Source organism: Cervus canadensis, chromosome 29 (assembly GCF_019320065.1).
Source record: "Cervus canadensis isolate Bull #8, Minnesota chromosome 29, ASM1932006v1, whole genome shotgun sequence".
Taxonomy (NCBI): domain Eukaryota; kingdom Metazoa; phylum Chordata; class Mammalia; order Artiodactyla; family Cervidae; genus Cervus; species Cervus canadensis.
The window spans coordinates 38,007,095-38,022,500 of NC_057414.1; the positions used below are offsets into that span (position 1 = coordinate 38,007,095).

Sequence of the window (15,406 nt, forward strand, 5' to 3'; positions counted from 1 at the left end):
ATGTGGCGCCTCTCTGGCTGGCCAGGGACTTTGTTGTTGTTGTTCAGTTGCTAAGTCATGTCCAACTCTTTGCAATCCCATGGATTGCAGCACGCCAGGTTTCCCTGTCCTTCATTATCTCCGGGAGTCTGCTCAGACTCATGTCCATTGAGTCAGTGATGCTACCTAACCATTTCATCCTCTGCTATCCCCCTTCTTTTGTCTTCAATCTTTCTCAGCATCACAGTCTTTTTCAATGAGTCAGCTCTTCATATCAGGTGGCTTCACATCAGTATTGGAGCTTCAGCTTCAGCATCAGTCCTTCCAATGCATATTCAGGGTTGATTTTCTTTAGGATTGACTGGTTTGATCTTGCAGTCCAAGGGACTCTTAACGAGTCTTCTCAAGTGCGAGGATTTTCTTTGCCAAAATACATGCTTGCATTTTCCTTCTCAGAATGAGTTTGCTTGCTTTGATTTGAGGTGTCTAGATTAGTAGGACTGATTAAGTGGAGTCCATGTGATAAAAAGACAAAGTCTTCGCTTTCTAGGTGGGGAGGCTTCATGTTGTAGAGCTGTTGGCTGGCTTGACAAGTACTCTCTGTGTTCCTGACAATAAAGCCTAGTCTCACCAGTGATGCTGCCAAGGCGTCTCTTTCTGTGTGGTAGCTGTGAAACTCCTTCCAACATCTCTCCCTGGATGCCTCTCAAGTGCGGACTTTTGGGAGGTACAGTGGAAGTTTGGGGGATCGGGCCATCCCGTTGCCATTGACGTTAAGACCATGACCATAGTGCTCTGTGAAATGCTCTCTCACATACTCGGGAAGAAGCCAGCTATTCCTGGATTCCTGGTGTCACCAGGACCATGCTGCTTGGAAGGAATCTTTATTTTACGCTTAGGAAGTATTTCACAGATTTTTAGTGTTTTATGGTTTCACTTTTCTTTTTTAAGATTTCTTTTTTTTTTTTTTTAAGAATGTGGACCGTTTTTTAAAGTCTTTACTGAATTTGTTACAATATTGCTTCTGTTTTATTTTTATTTTTTGGCCATGAGGCCTGTGGGACCTTAGTTCCCCGACCAGGAATCAAGCCCACACCCCCTGCATTAAAAGGCGAAGTATTAACCACTGGACCACAGGCAAGTCCCAGAACCTTCCTTTTATGCTTAGAAAGTTCTTCATATATTTTCAGTGCTTTATGGTTTCACTTTTTTTTGGCCCTGTGGCAGGTGGGATCTTAGTTTCCCAACCAGAGATCAAACTCATGCCCCCTGCAGTGGAAGCGCAGAGTCATAACCACTGGACCACCAGGGAAGTCCTTCGGTTCACTTTTGAAGGCTTGACTTTGGCCACATGAGGCTTGGCTAAGATGATGGTCTACGTCCATAACTTGCAGGAGTCAGCCAGTTTTTCTGGTTTCCCCTTCCTGGGTCACGCTGCGCCTGCTGAGGGGTGAGGTGTCCTCTCCTGAAGCCCAGCGCCTGGTCTGGACTGAGCGTCAGTGCAGGACACTGTCTGAGTGACTTGGGCACCCGTGGCTCCTTCTAACTCACTAAGAGCTTGTCGTGGACTGACTTGCCCCTTCCAGAAAAAATTTACATCATTTCCATCCAGAAATACGACATCTTTCTCCATTTACACTTGAGTCTCTTCTTTATACCTCTTAGAAAGCTTTTCCTCTTCTTTATATGCCTTGTGGCCATATTTCTTTCAATTGAATCCTAAATAACGTCTATATTTTGTACAGGGGTTTCTGTGGTAGTCAAGAAAACTGTTGCCATTTGGCTAGTTATCTTACGTCCAACTAGGGTCCACTGATGTCTGCTTGTGATTCTAGTTGTTTTTCAGTTGATTCTTTTGAATTTCCTGAGTCGACAATCATATTTTTGGAAAATAGTGAAAATTTAGACACTTTCTAATAGCTCTCCACTCTTATTTCTGGTTTAGGCTTTATGACGTTACTAGAAATTCAGAACAGAGTTGAATAGTGGTGATGTCAGGGGTAGTCTTGTTTTTGCTCCCTGCTGCCCACTTTTTTTTTTTGGAACTCTGTAAGTGGATTCTCAGAAGCCAGGAGTGTTTCCGCCTGCCTCTGGGCCTGAGAGCCTGCTTTTCAGACCCCATGGGAGGCTCTCCCTGCCCCATGGCCTGTCAGCAGTTGACCCTCCAGACTACCTTTGCGAACAGGCCAAGTATTCCCTTGGAGCAGCCGGGGCCCTTGGGCTGGAGTCTTGCCATTCCTCGCATGCCTGCCGTGGCCGGCTCCTCGTTTCTCTGCCTGTGAGTCTGCACTTTCCCAGAGGCAGGCAGGGCTCTCCAGCTGCCCCCCTCCCCCAACCCTGAACGGACAAGGCAGGCCCTTGTTGCTCAGATATTTTGTTCCAAGGCTGAAAAGTCCCCTGTACATGCCCCTGGCACCCCCTCAGCCCGTAATCTAAGTCGGGCCTCATGGTTCGTGGAGAGGAGGAGCACTGGGGTGTCAGCTGGCCAGGGCCCCAGGGTCGTGGGCCTCCGGGAAGCCAGGCCGCCAGGATTCCCCCTGCCGCTGCCTCTGACCTGCATCCCTTTCAACCTCGGCTTGAGGACACATCATCAAAGTGGGTCCTGCATGTGCCGCTGCACCTCGGGGTGTGGACACGCAGTTTGAGTCTGCGTCTTCCCTGTGACCGCCCCAGAGCCCAGGCTTTCTTCACGTGTGATGAGGACTCTCCTGCAGGGGAGAGGATTACAGGCTCCCCCCAGGGCCTGCGGGCCCCCGTGGAGGGGGAGGCTGACTCTTGCTTAGTCCCTGGGCCCTGCACCATGCTGAGCACCACATGTGGGGCGTCACTTAATCCTTGCTTAACCGTGAGGCAGGAGCTCTCATCCAGCCCGTTTTATAGATGGGACAGCTGAGGCTCAGAGAGGTGAAATAACTAGCTCAAGGCTACAGCTAGAAAAAGCAGTGAGTGCCACAATCCAAACCCTGGCTGAATGACTCCCAGCCAGGGCTTCCAGGTCCTGCAAGGCCCTGCCCGGGGCCACCACCTGCTGGACGCTAGGGGCCTGTGTTTCTTGGATCCCTCCAGCTTCCTGATGTATTAAGAAGCCAAGAGCCCCTCCTCCGAGGGTTTCTTATCCTAAGACACCTCTCCCCTCCCTTCCCTGCACCCACGGCAGACAACCGAGGGCTGCAGAGAGCTGAGCATGGGAAAGTCAAGAAACCAGGTTGGGCCCACGCCTGACTTGGCATCCCCGAATCCCCGCTGTGCTTGCTGGTTTTCAGAGGGGAAGCTAGCGCCCTGGGTCAGCCTCACACTGACAGGCGATCTTGCAGTCCCCCTAGCTGAGGTCATCCGGATGGGATCAGATGCCCTGTGACGGTCCGTGTATCGCGGCACACAGGTGCCCGTGTAACCGTGACCTGCCTTCCTTTAGTCCTGAAGGGCTTTCATCGCCCCATCATCCACCGGCCCTCAACAGATCTATGGAGTACCCATAACAAACCCAAATCTCATGGCAGGGGAAGGGGGGCTGCAAAGCAATTTGCTCAAATAACAAACTGCTTCCAAATCTGGAACCCCCCACCCCAAAGCTGGAGCCCTCAGGTGTGGGCAGAGGGGCCAGCCGCTGCCTGGGGGCAGTGACATGGCAGCTCCCACAGGGCAGTCTCGGCCCTTGAAGGGATGCACGCAGGAGCTGACAGTGCTGACTGGCCTGGGAGCATCAGCCCGTTAATCTCCTGTCACCCCCTACAGGGGACCAGGGATCACTGCAGACAGGGTGCTCACTGTGCGAAGGCAGCTTCAAACCAGCTTCCCGGGGTGCCCACTGCCGAGTCCCTCTCTGGGGACCCTCTGTCAGCCTATCCTGCCCCTAGTGCTCACTCCCAGAATAGAGCTGGGCCAGCCTGAGATTCCTCTGGGCCTGGGGCTGTCCCTTGGGACGACCTGTGGGGCAGAGGTATGGTGAGGAGGGCACCTATCAGGGCTAGAGAAGCCTGCAAAGTCTGGGCCTGTTTCCTGGCTTCTGGGAGGGAGCGGGGGGACTGTTCTGTGAAGAACATGCTCCCCAGAACCCAGACCACCAGACCACTCACTTAGCGGGGTGCCTCTAATCCCTCCCTCCCCTGCAATGTTGTCCAGGACTATGTCTGGGGTGCCCTGACTGGGATCTCTCCAGGGCCTGCCTCGATCTTTTTTTTTTAAATATATATAAGAGGAAAGATTGGTAGAAAGAAAAGTTCCCTTTATTTCAGAGGCTGGCAGCCTAGGGGCTGGGGTGCAGAGGGCAGACTCGTGTCCAAAGGCTGACTCCTCCCAACTGACAATCAGTAGGCAAGAGCTTTTAAATTTTGTTTATTTGGCGGTGCTGGATCTTCATTGCTGTGCACGGGCTTTCTCTAGTTGCAGTGAGCAGGGGCTACTCTCTGTTTGGGGTGCAAGGGCTTCTCATTGTGGTGACTTCTCTTGTTGCTGCTTGAGGGCTCTAGGCACATACATGGGCTTCAGTAGTTACGGCACACAGGCTTAGTTGCCCTGACGCATGTGGGATCTTAGTTCCCCGACCAGGGATTGAACCCACGTCCCCGGCATTGGCAGGTGGATTCATAACCACTGGACAACCAGCCTCAGCCTTAACGACAGCCTTCGTGCAAAGGATTCGTGCATTCTGGGGATTGGGGGAGACCCCTGCCAAGGCACAGGAGGCCACACGGACCAAACAGATAGATTCTGACGGTGCTTCAGCGGGGTGTGCCAGCCCCATGGTCACTGGTGCCAAGATGAATGCCCTGGGGACAGACTTGGCTCTGCTCTCACCCAGAGCTCCTCCGTGGGCCCTCCCTGTGATGCTGGCACTCACTCCATCTCTGTGTACTCACCTGGAGAACGGGAGCATTGGCCAAGAGGACATCCAGGTTTCTCCCTATGTAACATGCTTTGATCTCCTGGCTGCAATAAGCAGGAGTGGACATCATGCGATGAGGGTGGCACTGACCTTCGGAGCTGGGGGCGGTGGGAAGTGGCGGGCAGGTGAAGAGCCATGTCCCAGGGGTCAGTCCCTGGCATTTATGCCCGTGTTCTCGTTGACTCCTCTTAACTGGATGCCAAGCAGGGCTCAGGCAGGCTAAGTGACCTGTGCCGAGTCTCAGCTGGTGTGAGGCAGAGCCCAAGGAGCCTGGGCTCCCTGAACAGTCCCCCAGCATTGCAGGCAAGAGCAGGTCCCCCTCTGTGGGCGGCATCTTTTGGTCTCATTCCCCAAGGAGCAGGGTGGGCTGGTCCTCGGGGGGCTGGACTTTGGAATTAAGGGGCTTGCAGGGACCCTGTGGGGCTGTGGGTCTCCCCGCTCCCACCCCCATCCTGGCTCACACTCGCTTTGTACAATGAGGATGTCCACACCCCAGCCAGACCTCTCAGCCCTCCTGAGTGGTATGCCTGGGCATCAGAGTGCCCGGGGTAAGACCAGGTGACCAGGTGTGTCCTGAAGAGTCCCTGTGGTAACCCCCTCTGGCCTGGAACCTCAAGTGGTAAGCCTCAGCCTGGAAATTGCAGACGGCTCAAGGGACTAGATGCTCAACCTGGTAACTGGTAACAATTTCCCGAGCCGTTACCTGGGTTCTCCCAGCCACTGAGGGCTCCAGGGAGCTCCTCAAGGGGACCCAGGGGCTTTTCTCTCTCCAAAGGGGTGCAAGCTGGCCAAGGAGCTCCCTCTGAGTGCCTCTGCACACTCCCCCGCCACCCCAGTTCCTTGTTCCGTGGTGCATTCATTCAACAAATATTTATTCGCTGCCTGTCTCATGGGCTCTGAGTCTGCTTTCTTGGGTTCAGATCCTGGCCAGCCCATTTCTTGTGTGGCCGTGGGCAGTGACTTGACCCCGAGCTTCAGCTTTGGAAGCACTAGCTTCCAGAGGAGCACCTGAGCTGAGAGGCCAGCTTGGGATTGGTGCGCCCAGCAAAGGCTGAGGAAGTGTTGGCCGGAGCAACCGGCAGCCCAGAGGGGCCCAGGGTGCAGAGGGACAGAAAGCTTCCCTGGGTGGGAGGAAGGAGCAGGGACTGCAGAGCGGGTGGAGGAGAGCATGGGAGGCGGGGGTCCGAGGGGTCCTGGGGGCTCACAGTCTCTGCTTCTCTCCTCAGTACGGCAAGAAGAAGCTGAAATACCTGCCTTACAACCGCCAGCATGAGTACTTCTTCCTGAGTGAGTGCCGGGGCGCCCCACAACCACACCCCGACCGCCTTCCCAGTGTGGCTGTCCATCCCTGCTCCCACCCGACACCCTTCCAGACCCAGAAAGTGACGCCAAAGCTGTCAGAGCAACAACAGCCACAAACCCATCCTGGCCCGTGATACACAGAAGGGACACTGGCCCAGACACCTGGATGCCACACTCGGACTTCCTGGGCAGGGTGTCAGCGGGTACTTCCAGCCCCCTTCTCAGGGTGCCAAGGTTCCAGTCTCCTCTGCCCGGGAGCTACAGAGCTGGCACCACATCCTGGCTTCTGCCCTCCCAGTTCCTCCCCATCTTCCAGCCCCGCCGGGTGGAACAGGCCGCTCCAAGCCCCTCTCCTCTCTCTCTCTCTCGCAGTTGGGCCGCCGCTGCTCATCCCTTTGTACTTCCAGTACCAGATCATCATGACCATGATCGTTCGCAAGGACTGGGTGGTGAGTCCAGGGGACCCAGGAGTGTGGGAGCAGGGCGACTCGGCCCTGGGGCGGCCCACGGCATCTCCTCCTGGGGTGACTACCTTGTCACCCTCAGGAAGGGACTTGCTCTGAGGCCAGCAGGAGCCAGTGAGGCTGTAGCACCCCAGCCCGAAAGATCCCCCCATGCAGGGCGTCCACTGGGAGAGCCCCTGCCTTGGCAGAGCCCCCTCAGAAAGTTGCTGAAGGCCGAGTGATGAGTCACATGCAGTCCACCCATCCAAGGCTCCAGCCCTCACCCTCCTGAGTCCCCGTGAGGCCCCTTAGACCCAGTGGTCCGGGTCACACTGCTCTCCCGTTGGTAAATGGAGAGCAGCCTGGCACTTAGTTTGCTAAATCTGTGTGAGAACGTGCCGCACACTGGGTGGCACTTCTGTTAAACGACAGGGTCTTATTGTCTCACTGCTCTGGAGACTAGAGTCCAAGATCAAGGAGCCTGCAGGGTTGGCCCTTCTGGGGGCTGTGAGAAATGGTCTGGGCTGGCCTCTGCCTCTGATTCGCGGATGGCCAACATCTTCTCCGTGGGTGGTTCTGCCTCCGGGTTTCCCCTCTGTCTTAGGACACCAGTCATGGATTAGGGCCCTCCCTAATGATCGCATCTTCACTCATGACATCTGCAAGCACACTGTCTCCAAATAAGGTCCCATTGTGAGGTCCCGGGGATGAAGAGTCATTTTAGGGGACACAATCCTGCCCATCACTCCAGAGAGAGACGGGACCCTGGAGAGGAACGGTCCTTGGCTTGATTTAGATGCGTAGGCGTGGTTCTCAGAGGAGGAGGATGTGCCCGTGATGGGAGGCCCTGGGGGAAGTGGTCGCCCTGGGCAGAACCTGCTTTTGGCAGAACAGGGTTCACTGGGACTGCGACTGGGACAGGGACAAGACCTCTTCCTTCCAGACCAAGCAGACACTTGGTCGGTATCACCGATCTTTTTTTGTTTTATAAAACCCTGTTTCATAAGTGAAGATACTGAAACTCTGAGAGTTTGGGGCTTGCCCAAGGTGACACCAAGGGGTGGATCAGACATGAGAACGCCCCAATGCCACCGCCTGGACTCACCCCGCTCCCACACCCCAGACACTGCTCACTCAGTAACAGGTCCTCGTGCTTGTATAGCAATTGAAGGACTTCAGAGTACTTTGTCTTACATGCTTCCCTGGGTATTATTGGCAGAAGTGCCTGTTGATTCTGCTAAGAGGGCCAGCCTGGGACTCAGAAGCAGGTTGGGGGTGTTTGGGGAAGAGGAGGGATTTGGAAGTCCCTGCCAGCCCTGTGCTGGTAAAACCTGTACTCCACGCTTGTCGGGCATGCTCTTTCATCAGTTCCCGCTGTGCTTCAGGAACAGTTAGGCCCTGCCACCCACAGTGAAAGTCGCTCAGTCGTGTCCGACTCTTTGCGGCTCCATGGATTATACAGTTCATGGAATTCTCCGGGCCAGAAGACCGGAGTGGGTAGCCTTGCCCTTCTCCAAGGGATCTTCCCAACCCAGGGACCGAACCCAGGTCTCCCGCATTGCAGGCGGATTCTTTACCAGCTGAGCCATAAGGGAAGCCCAGGAATACTGGAATGGGTAGCCTATCCCTTCTCCAGTGGATCTTCCTGACCCAGGAATCGAACCGGGGTTTCCTGCATTGCAGGTGGATTCTTTACCAGCTGAGCTATCAGGGAAGCTGTGTCCGGCGCATCCGGGCCGGAGAGAAGGAGTTTCTGGGTCAGTGAGGGGGTGGGAATTGGAACCCAACTCTCCTGCCCCTGTGGTGACTGTTGTTTTCACCAGGGCTCACCTGAGCCCTGGGAGGAGTCATAGTGGAAGAGGATAGCGCTGCTCGGGACACTCTAATCTGCTTTTATGGCAGACGCCTGACATGAATATTTAATCCGCCACCCCCCGCTTTTTTTTTTCCCTGTGTGTGTTCCCTGAAGGACAAAGCATGAAATAGGCACAGTAGGAAAGGGAATCAGACTTTATACCTGAACTGGCTCAGGTGGCCCAGCCAGGGATATTTGATCGGGCCCCTGGGGTCAGGGCTCTCTTGCCAGGGAGTAGGGTGCAACTTTGGGCTTCTAGTGCACAGCAGTAGCTGACTAACCAGGCTTAGCACCAGACGCAAGTGCACCCCTCAGAGGCCCGCGTGGCAGAGGCATGCTCTGTGCTGTGATTTTCTGATTTATGGTAACTGAGCTTAGGTGCCAAGTGCAGATGGGACCTGGGGTGGTGGTCCTCAGTGGGAAGAATTCTGTTGAGCCACTGGCAATATTGGGGAGAATTAGGGGATTTTTTTGGCCACACCTCACAGCATGTAGGATCTTAGTTCCCTGATTAGGGATCGAACCCGGGCCCGGTGCCGTTGGAAGCACAGAGTCTTAACCACTTAAGCTGCCAGGGAAGTCCAGGGTGACATTTTTGATTGTCACAACTCAGCGGGGATGGAGTGTACCTGGCACTTAATGGGCACCATGCCATGCCTGGGACAGCTCCCCCAACCCCCACCCCCCTGCACTGCTGAGAACTGTCCAGCCCCAAAGGCCAACCAGCATTGCCAGTGGCTACATCCTGGAGCTGTCCCCAGGCCTCAACTTCCTGGAGGTCCGTTGCATCTGATCCCACGATCCGCTCCTTCTTGAAATTCTCCTTGTCGGCTTCCAAGTCCAGCCTCTACTGGTTCTCCTCCACCTCTGTCTCCCTTATCACCTTTATCCCTTCACCCCTGACACCAGTGGTCCATGGTCATGTATCATTTTGTACCACAGTTAATAGGCACGCGCCTCCATTAACATATGTGTACATACTACTGCACTGAGCACACACAAAAAAGGAATTAAAATGAATGTGATGAAAAGTAGAAACAGAACTTAAAATACTGGCTTCCCCCACCCCCTTAAGGGCTTCCCTAGTGGCTCAGACAGTTAAGTATCTGCCTGCCATGTGGGAGACTCAGGTTCGATCCCTGGGTTGGGAAGGTCCCCTGGAGAAGGGAATGGCAACCAACTCCAATATTTTTGCCTGGAGAATCCCATGGACAGAGGAGCCTGGCGGGCTATAGCCCATGGGGTCGCAAAGAGTCAGACATGACTGAGGGACTTGTTAGTCGCACATGCACCCTTAAAGACCACCTCTGTCCCAAGGTCTTGCCCTCCACTCACTTCTGGCCCTTCAGACCCCTTCCGAGCCACTCTTCCCACTCCTTTCCTCCCCAGCCAATGACACCGACACCCGGGACCAGCCTGGGTTCACCATGACCAAGCAGTCTCTGCACAGAACTGCCCCTGCCTCCTAGAGTCCTGGAGAATGTTGCCCCCTCGGCAGGGCCAGGGGTCCTGGTTTGGGCCTCTCTCATTTCATCCCTGAGCTCCTGGAATAACCGAATCTCCTCACCTCCAGTTGGCAGGGACCTATTTTTATGATTTAGATGGAACCACATTCTTGTCGTTTAAAGCACAGTGGGTCTTCTTCCTTGCCGCCAAGATAGAGGCCAGTCTCCCCCAGGCGGATGTGACCTGGCCATGGTCTCTTGCCCCGACCTGGAGCGCTTGGGCTGGAGTATGTGGAGCATATAATCTATATGTAAAATAGCCCCTCCCTGCTCGCCTCATCGGACTTTTCTATGCATTGTCATTTCTGCAAACATCCATCCTACTGTTCTTTGCTTGGCCAACCTCTGCTGTGTCCCAGCCCGTCTCGGGCACCACCTCCCGATGGGGGTCTTTCTAAATCAGGACAAGGTTGGACCTCATGCCCTGCTGCCGTCACCCCTGTAACTGTGTTTCCCCTTCCGTATGCTATGGAAGGGATCTCCGTCTAAAGTCTGTCCTTCCAGACAAGGGGCTTTCAAGCACTTCTGTTTGCCTCTAGCACCTAACTCAGCCCCTGACACAGGGAAGGTATTCACTGCATGCTTGTGGAGATTAACTGAACAGAGCTCCTATGAAGGATGAATTTAATGAGCAGATAAGGGGAGAAGGAGCCTCTAGGCAGATCCAGCTAGACACAGACAGCACGGCATGGCTGGGCCGTGGGAGACGTGACAGGCTGCAGGCAAGGCCAGGATGGTGGACAGGCATGTGAGGGACCCGTGCATCCTACTGGGAGGCTGGATTTTGTCCTTTATCCCCCGGCGGGGCAGGAGGCTCGTGATGGCTTTGCGGATGGCAGTGGCGTGATCCAGCTTGCATGTTAGGAAGGTCTCTATGGCAGCAAACTGGTGCCAGGACCAGAGCAGAGTTGTCAGAGCTCAAACTTGCAAGCTCTGCTTATTGTTGCCACACCTTCAGGCAGGCCTGTAGAATCTCAGGGGGATAGTCTTTTCCCATATGGAAGACGGAGGACCAGAGGCACAGCTCAGAAAGTTACTTACAAGCTACACAGAATAGCCACTAGTGGTAAAGGACCCACCTGCCAATGCAGGAGACGGACATTGGTTTGATCCCCTGGAGGAGGGCGTGGCAACCCACGCCAGTATTCTTGCCTGGAGAATCCCATGGACAGAGGAGCCTGGTGGGCTATTCAGTCTACAGGGTCGCCAAGAGTCAGACACAACTGGAGAGACAGCACACACAGAGAACAGGGTGGAGGAGCCTTTGCTGTGACCGCTACCCTGCCGAATGTCTGGGGAGAAGTGATGAGGGGGCGGAAACAGTCAGTGCAAAGGCCCTGAGGTGGGAACGCGCTGGGGCAGGGTGGCTGAGCAGAGTGGTCGCCAGTCCCTGTGGCTACTCTGGGTGGAATGGGAGGGCTTAGCAGGGGAGGACAGAGTGGGCTTGGAGCTAAGACAGTTCTCTCCAGTTGCCATGGTTGCAGAGCCACGGAGGCAGCTGGGGGAGGGGGGTGCTTGCCCAGGAAGAGAGCAGAACAGAAGAGGGGCTGGGAGGAGACGCTGGTGGGGGGAGAGGACCAGCACTGTCAGGCTGCTGGGAGGGCCCTGAGGTGGGTGATGGACGGCGTCCCTGGCCTTTGTCGCGATGGAGTGAGGACCTCTGGGGGCCGATGAGCAGTTGGTGAGCCTGCGGGTGTCGGGGGTGTGTTGGTGCACCTCCAGAATCCCCAGGATCAGGAACGAGCTGCCGACTCCCGGTGTCTGCTAGTCCCCGTCCCTGCGGATTTCCCTAAATGCAGAGCTTGTAGCCCCTCCATGTTGCTAAAACCTCTCAGCCTTCTCCTAGACACAAAGACTGTCATACACACCCTCCTCTGGCAGGCCTTGGATCCTTAGCTGGACCCAGTGTCCAGCTTCCTGGAGGCCCATAGGGTTTCTTGGCCGCCTTCACTCAGCAGTGAGCCAGGCTTGCTGTGTACGCACCTGTGGTTGGGACCCCATGCCCAGGAGGGTGAGATACTCCCATGTCTAACCGTGTTTCTCTCCGCAGGACTTGGCCTGGGCCATCAGCTACTACACCCGTTTCTTCATCACCTACATCCCTTTCTATGGTGTCCTGGGATCCATCCTTTTCCTCAACTTCATCAGGTGCCTGAGTTTTGCTGGCTACTAGCCCCTTGGCCCCCGAGCACCCCGATGGGGGTTTGATGTGAGGCCCCCCAGAGGAAAGCCTCAGAAGTCCCACTTTCTGCCCGGGCCCCTCGTCAAGGAGCTCCACTCAACCCCCTCCACTTGTACCCGCCTTGCCCCGATTGGGGTTGGGAGGGACACTCGGTTCCCACCGATTCCCCGGACCCTGTGGAGGCTGAGCCGCCAGGCTGCACGCTGAGCCGAGCTCCCTTCCAGGTTCCTGGAGAGCCACTGGTTTGTGTGGGTCACACAGATGAATCACATCGCCATGGAGATTGACCGAGAGCCCTACCGCGACTGGTTCAGCAGCCAGGTGAGGGCGGCCAGCGCTGGCTGCTGGGGGACGGCCCACGGAGCCCAGGTCCACGGCCCGGTGCCGTCCTGCCCTTCCCTGGGGCTGCCGGTGTCCTTCCACTGGGAGGCCCAGAGCTGGGCAGGAGAGGGTGGTCGGGAGCTTCTGGAGGGACCAGTGGGAAATCGGGGCAGGGCGGTGAGACCCGGGGAAGGCTGGGCCTCGTGGAAAGGAGAGTGGTCCCTTTGTGCTTCTGCTCCCAGCCACTCAACCCCCTTCTCCCCAACAGCTAGCAGCCACCTGCAACGTGGAGCAGTCCTTCTTCAACGACTGGTTCAGCGGTCACCTCAACTTCCAGATCGAACACCAGTGAGCGCAGGCGCAGGCCGGGGTTGGGGGGGCGGTAGGCAGAGGGCATACCATGGAGGCAAGTTGCCAGCAGCCTCACCTGGCAGAGGGCAGCAGGTGGGGGCTCCCTCTCTCTGTCTTTCCCCCAACAACCCTAGATTGTATCTCCGCCCCACCACCACCCACGAGCCTCCTGGAGGCCTAGAGAGGGGTTCTTGTTCCCTGGACCATGTGATCACAGTGGCACCCACCCCTGCGCGTGGGCCCTGGCATCTCCCTGGATCCCGTGAGCCTGGCAGGGCGGGCGACTGGTCCGTTTATTAACAGGGAGCCCGAGGCCCAGCCCTCCCCCTCTGCAGGCCAGCCACCCCTGCGGGCACGCCGGGAGAGACGGACAGGGTCTCCCGGGCCTGGCCAGACTCCCTGTGGGCGGTGGAGGCGGTGGGCCAGCCCTCACGGCCCCTCCCCCCCCCCCCACGCTCTCCCCAGCCTTTTCCCCACCATGCCCCGGCACAACCTGCATAAGATCGCCCCCCTGGTGAGGTCACTGTGCGCCAAGCATGGCATTGAGTACCAGGAGAAGCCGCTGCTCCGGGCCCTGCAAGACATCATCAGGTAAGGAGGGGCGGGCATGGGTATGGGAGACACCCCAGGTCCCTGGGGGACAAGGAAGGGATTGGGAGGCACGTGGTCGTGGGACCGCCCGAGGTGGAGACCGGAGGGGCCCTGCTGGCACGGGTGCCCCTACCTGGCCCCTGTCACTTGGGATTGCCTGGCCTCTGTCTGGGTTGGACGAGGTCTCTCCCTGGGTCCTTCCGGGGGGCCCCCCGGGGGGCCCTGGACTCCTGATGGAGAGCTGGAAGGAGGTCCCCAGGCCGGCAGAGCCCGATTCCCTGGGGCTCCTTGTCCCAGTTGACCCTTGGCCCCTGTCGACCTGCTCCCTGACCGCCCCTTTCCTTCTCTCCCCAGGTCCCTGAGGAAGTCTGGGCAGCTGTGGCTGGATGCCTACCTCCACAAATGAAGCTGCAGCCTTCGGGGCGCCCACGGGGATGGTGGTGGGGAGCCGGTGGGGGTGGTGGCCGAAGGGGAGGGCGGGGTTTTGTTCAGAGAGGTGTCAGGAGGCCGTGATGCGCGGCTCACAGACTTGAGGCTAGGTTTCTCCTCTCTTGCTGTCTGGTTTCGAGGCGTTCACGCCTCCCTCTGACACCCTCCCTCCTGGGTCCCGCCCCGCCTCCACCCTCCATCCTGAAGCATCAGACACGCACCGCTGCAGCCTATGAGCCTCTGCAGCCTGGCCTTCGGGCTTCACACCACCCTCTTTTCTCCCTGCTCTTGAGGTCCGCAGGGCTGGGTCCCAGCCGGCAGGTGGGATGGCTCCCTGAGCCTGCAGGCCGGCCCCACCGCCTTGGACGGCCGCCCACCCTCTGCCCTTCTGTGGGGTGATGTGCTGGATTCCCCGGGTCTCCTTCCCACCGCCAGGTCGGTACTGGGGGCGCCCCTGCAGGCCCCACTTTCTCTTCAGATGTCTGGCCCTGACGCCAGGCTCCCTTCGCCCGTGTTGCAGCCAGATCAAGCCTCCGGGCCCAGGGAAACGTCCGGGCCCCATCAGAGCCCTCTGACCCAGGGCTCGAGCAGTTCCATCCTGCCGCCTCCCAAGTCCAGAGCCTGTGACCTCGGGTCCATGGGGGCGGGGCCACAGATAAGCTCAGCAGAAGCAATGGCCAGGTCAGGGGTGAGCCGACCTGTAGGCTCAGATGTTTGTTCTGGTTGGGAGACCTGAGATTCTGGAGCAACTGGACTGTCCCCCGGAGCGCTCCGTTCCTGCCAGGCAGTGCCAGCCAGCCCCTGACCACTTGGCTGGTAGGGACTGAAGCCCTCCAGGCTGCGAGTGGGCGCTGGAGCCCAGAAGCTCAGCACAGCCCCTCCCCACGCTGGGGCTGCCCGCGTGGACACGCTCTTCCCCGGTCTATCACGCTCTCGTGTCTTTTACTCATTTTTTAACCTTTTGCTACAGGATGTGTTCTGCCGGGGGTGGCAGTGGGACTGGGCCTTGGGACAGTCTGCCCGTTCCCCCCCCCCAGCCCCTCTGCAGCCTCCCAAGGCCCCACAGTGGGCTGAGCTGGGCTCACTCACTGAGGCCTCCGTGGCCCTGACTGTCAGGAGACAGAAGGAAGGAGCCCCAGAGGAGGGTGACCCCGAGAAGCTGGGAACTTGGTGAGGTGGGGGTGGGGGTACCCAATGGAACAAGGAGGGGTTGGGGCTGAAGGCCAGACAGCTGTGGGGACAAGAAAGTGAGAGGGTGGGGAACCTGGCGGCCACTGGGAGGATCCAGAGCTGCTGCATTTGGAAATTAACCCACTAACCCGTAGATAACTCCAGGGGAGGGCGGGGCAGGAGGGACCAGCTCTGGCTGGTGATGGACCTGAGGATTGCCATGGCAATGAGGGATGGCCTGCCTGAAGCCCTCCCACTGAGAACACACCGGCCCAAAGAGCCACTGTCCCTCCCCTGAGGCAGAATGGATCCATAGGGAACTGACCTTAATTTTTATCATGTTGCTTCCCCACCTCTACACTTTGGGAAATAAATGAAGTGATTTTATTCTCA

The 15,406-nt window shown here is 57.2% G+C and overlaps 1 protein-coding gene across 1 annotated transcript in view; it reads left to right on the forward strand.

Moving 5' to 3' along the window:
* FADS2 (fatty acid desaturase 2) overlaps positions 1–15,406 on the forward strand; it is a 37,575-nt gene extending 22,169 nt beyond the window's left edge. Inside the window, exons 6-12 of the mRNA XM_043452301.1 lie at positions 6,091–6,151; positions 6,539–6,615; positions 12,020–12,117; positions 12,376–12,472; positions 12,741–12,820; positions 13,289–13,414; positions 13,769–15,406. Coding sequence (XP_043308236.1) covers positions 6,091–6,151; positions 6,539–6,615; positions 12,020–12,117; positions 12,376–12,472; positions 12,741–12,820; positions 13,289–13,414; positions 13,769–13,820 — 591 coding nt within the window. The 3' untranslated portion in view covers positions 13,821–15,406. The remainder of the gene's footprint in view (positions 1–6,090; positions 6,152–6,538; positions 6,616–12,019; positions 12,118–12,375; positions 12,473–12,740; positions 12,821–13,288; positions 13,415–13,768) is intronic.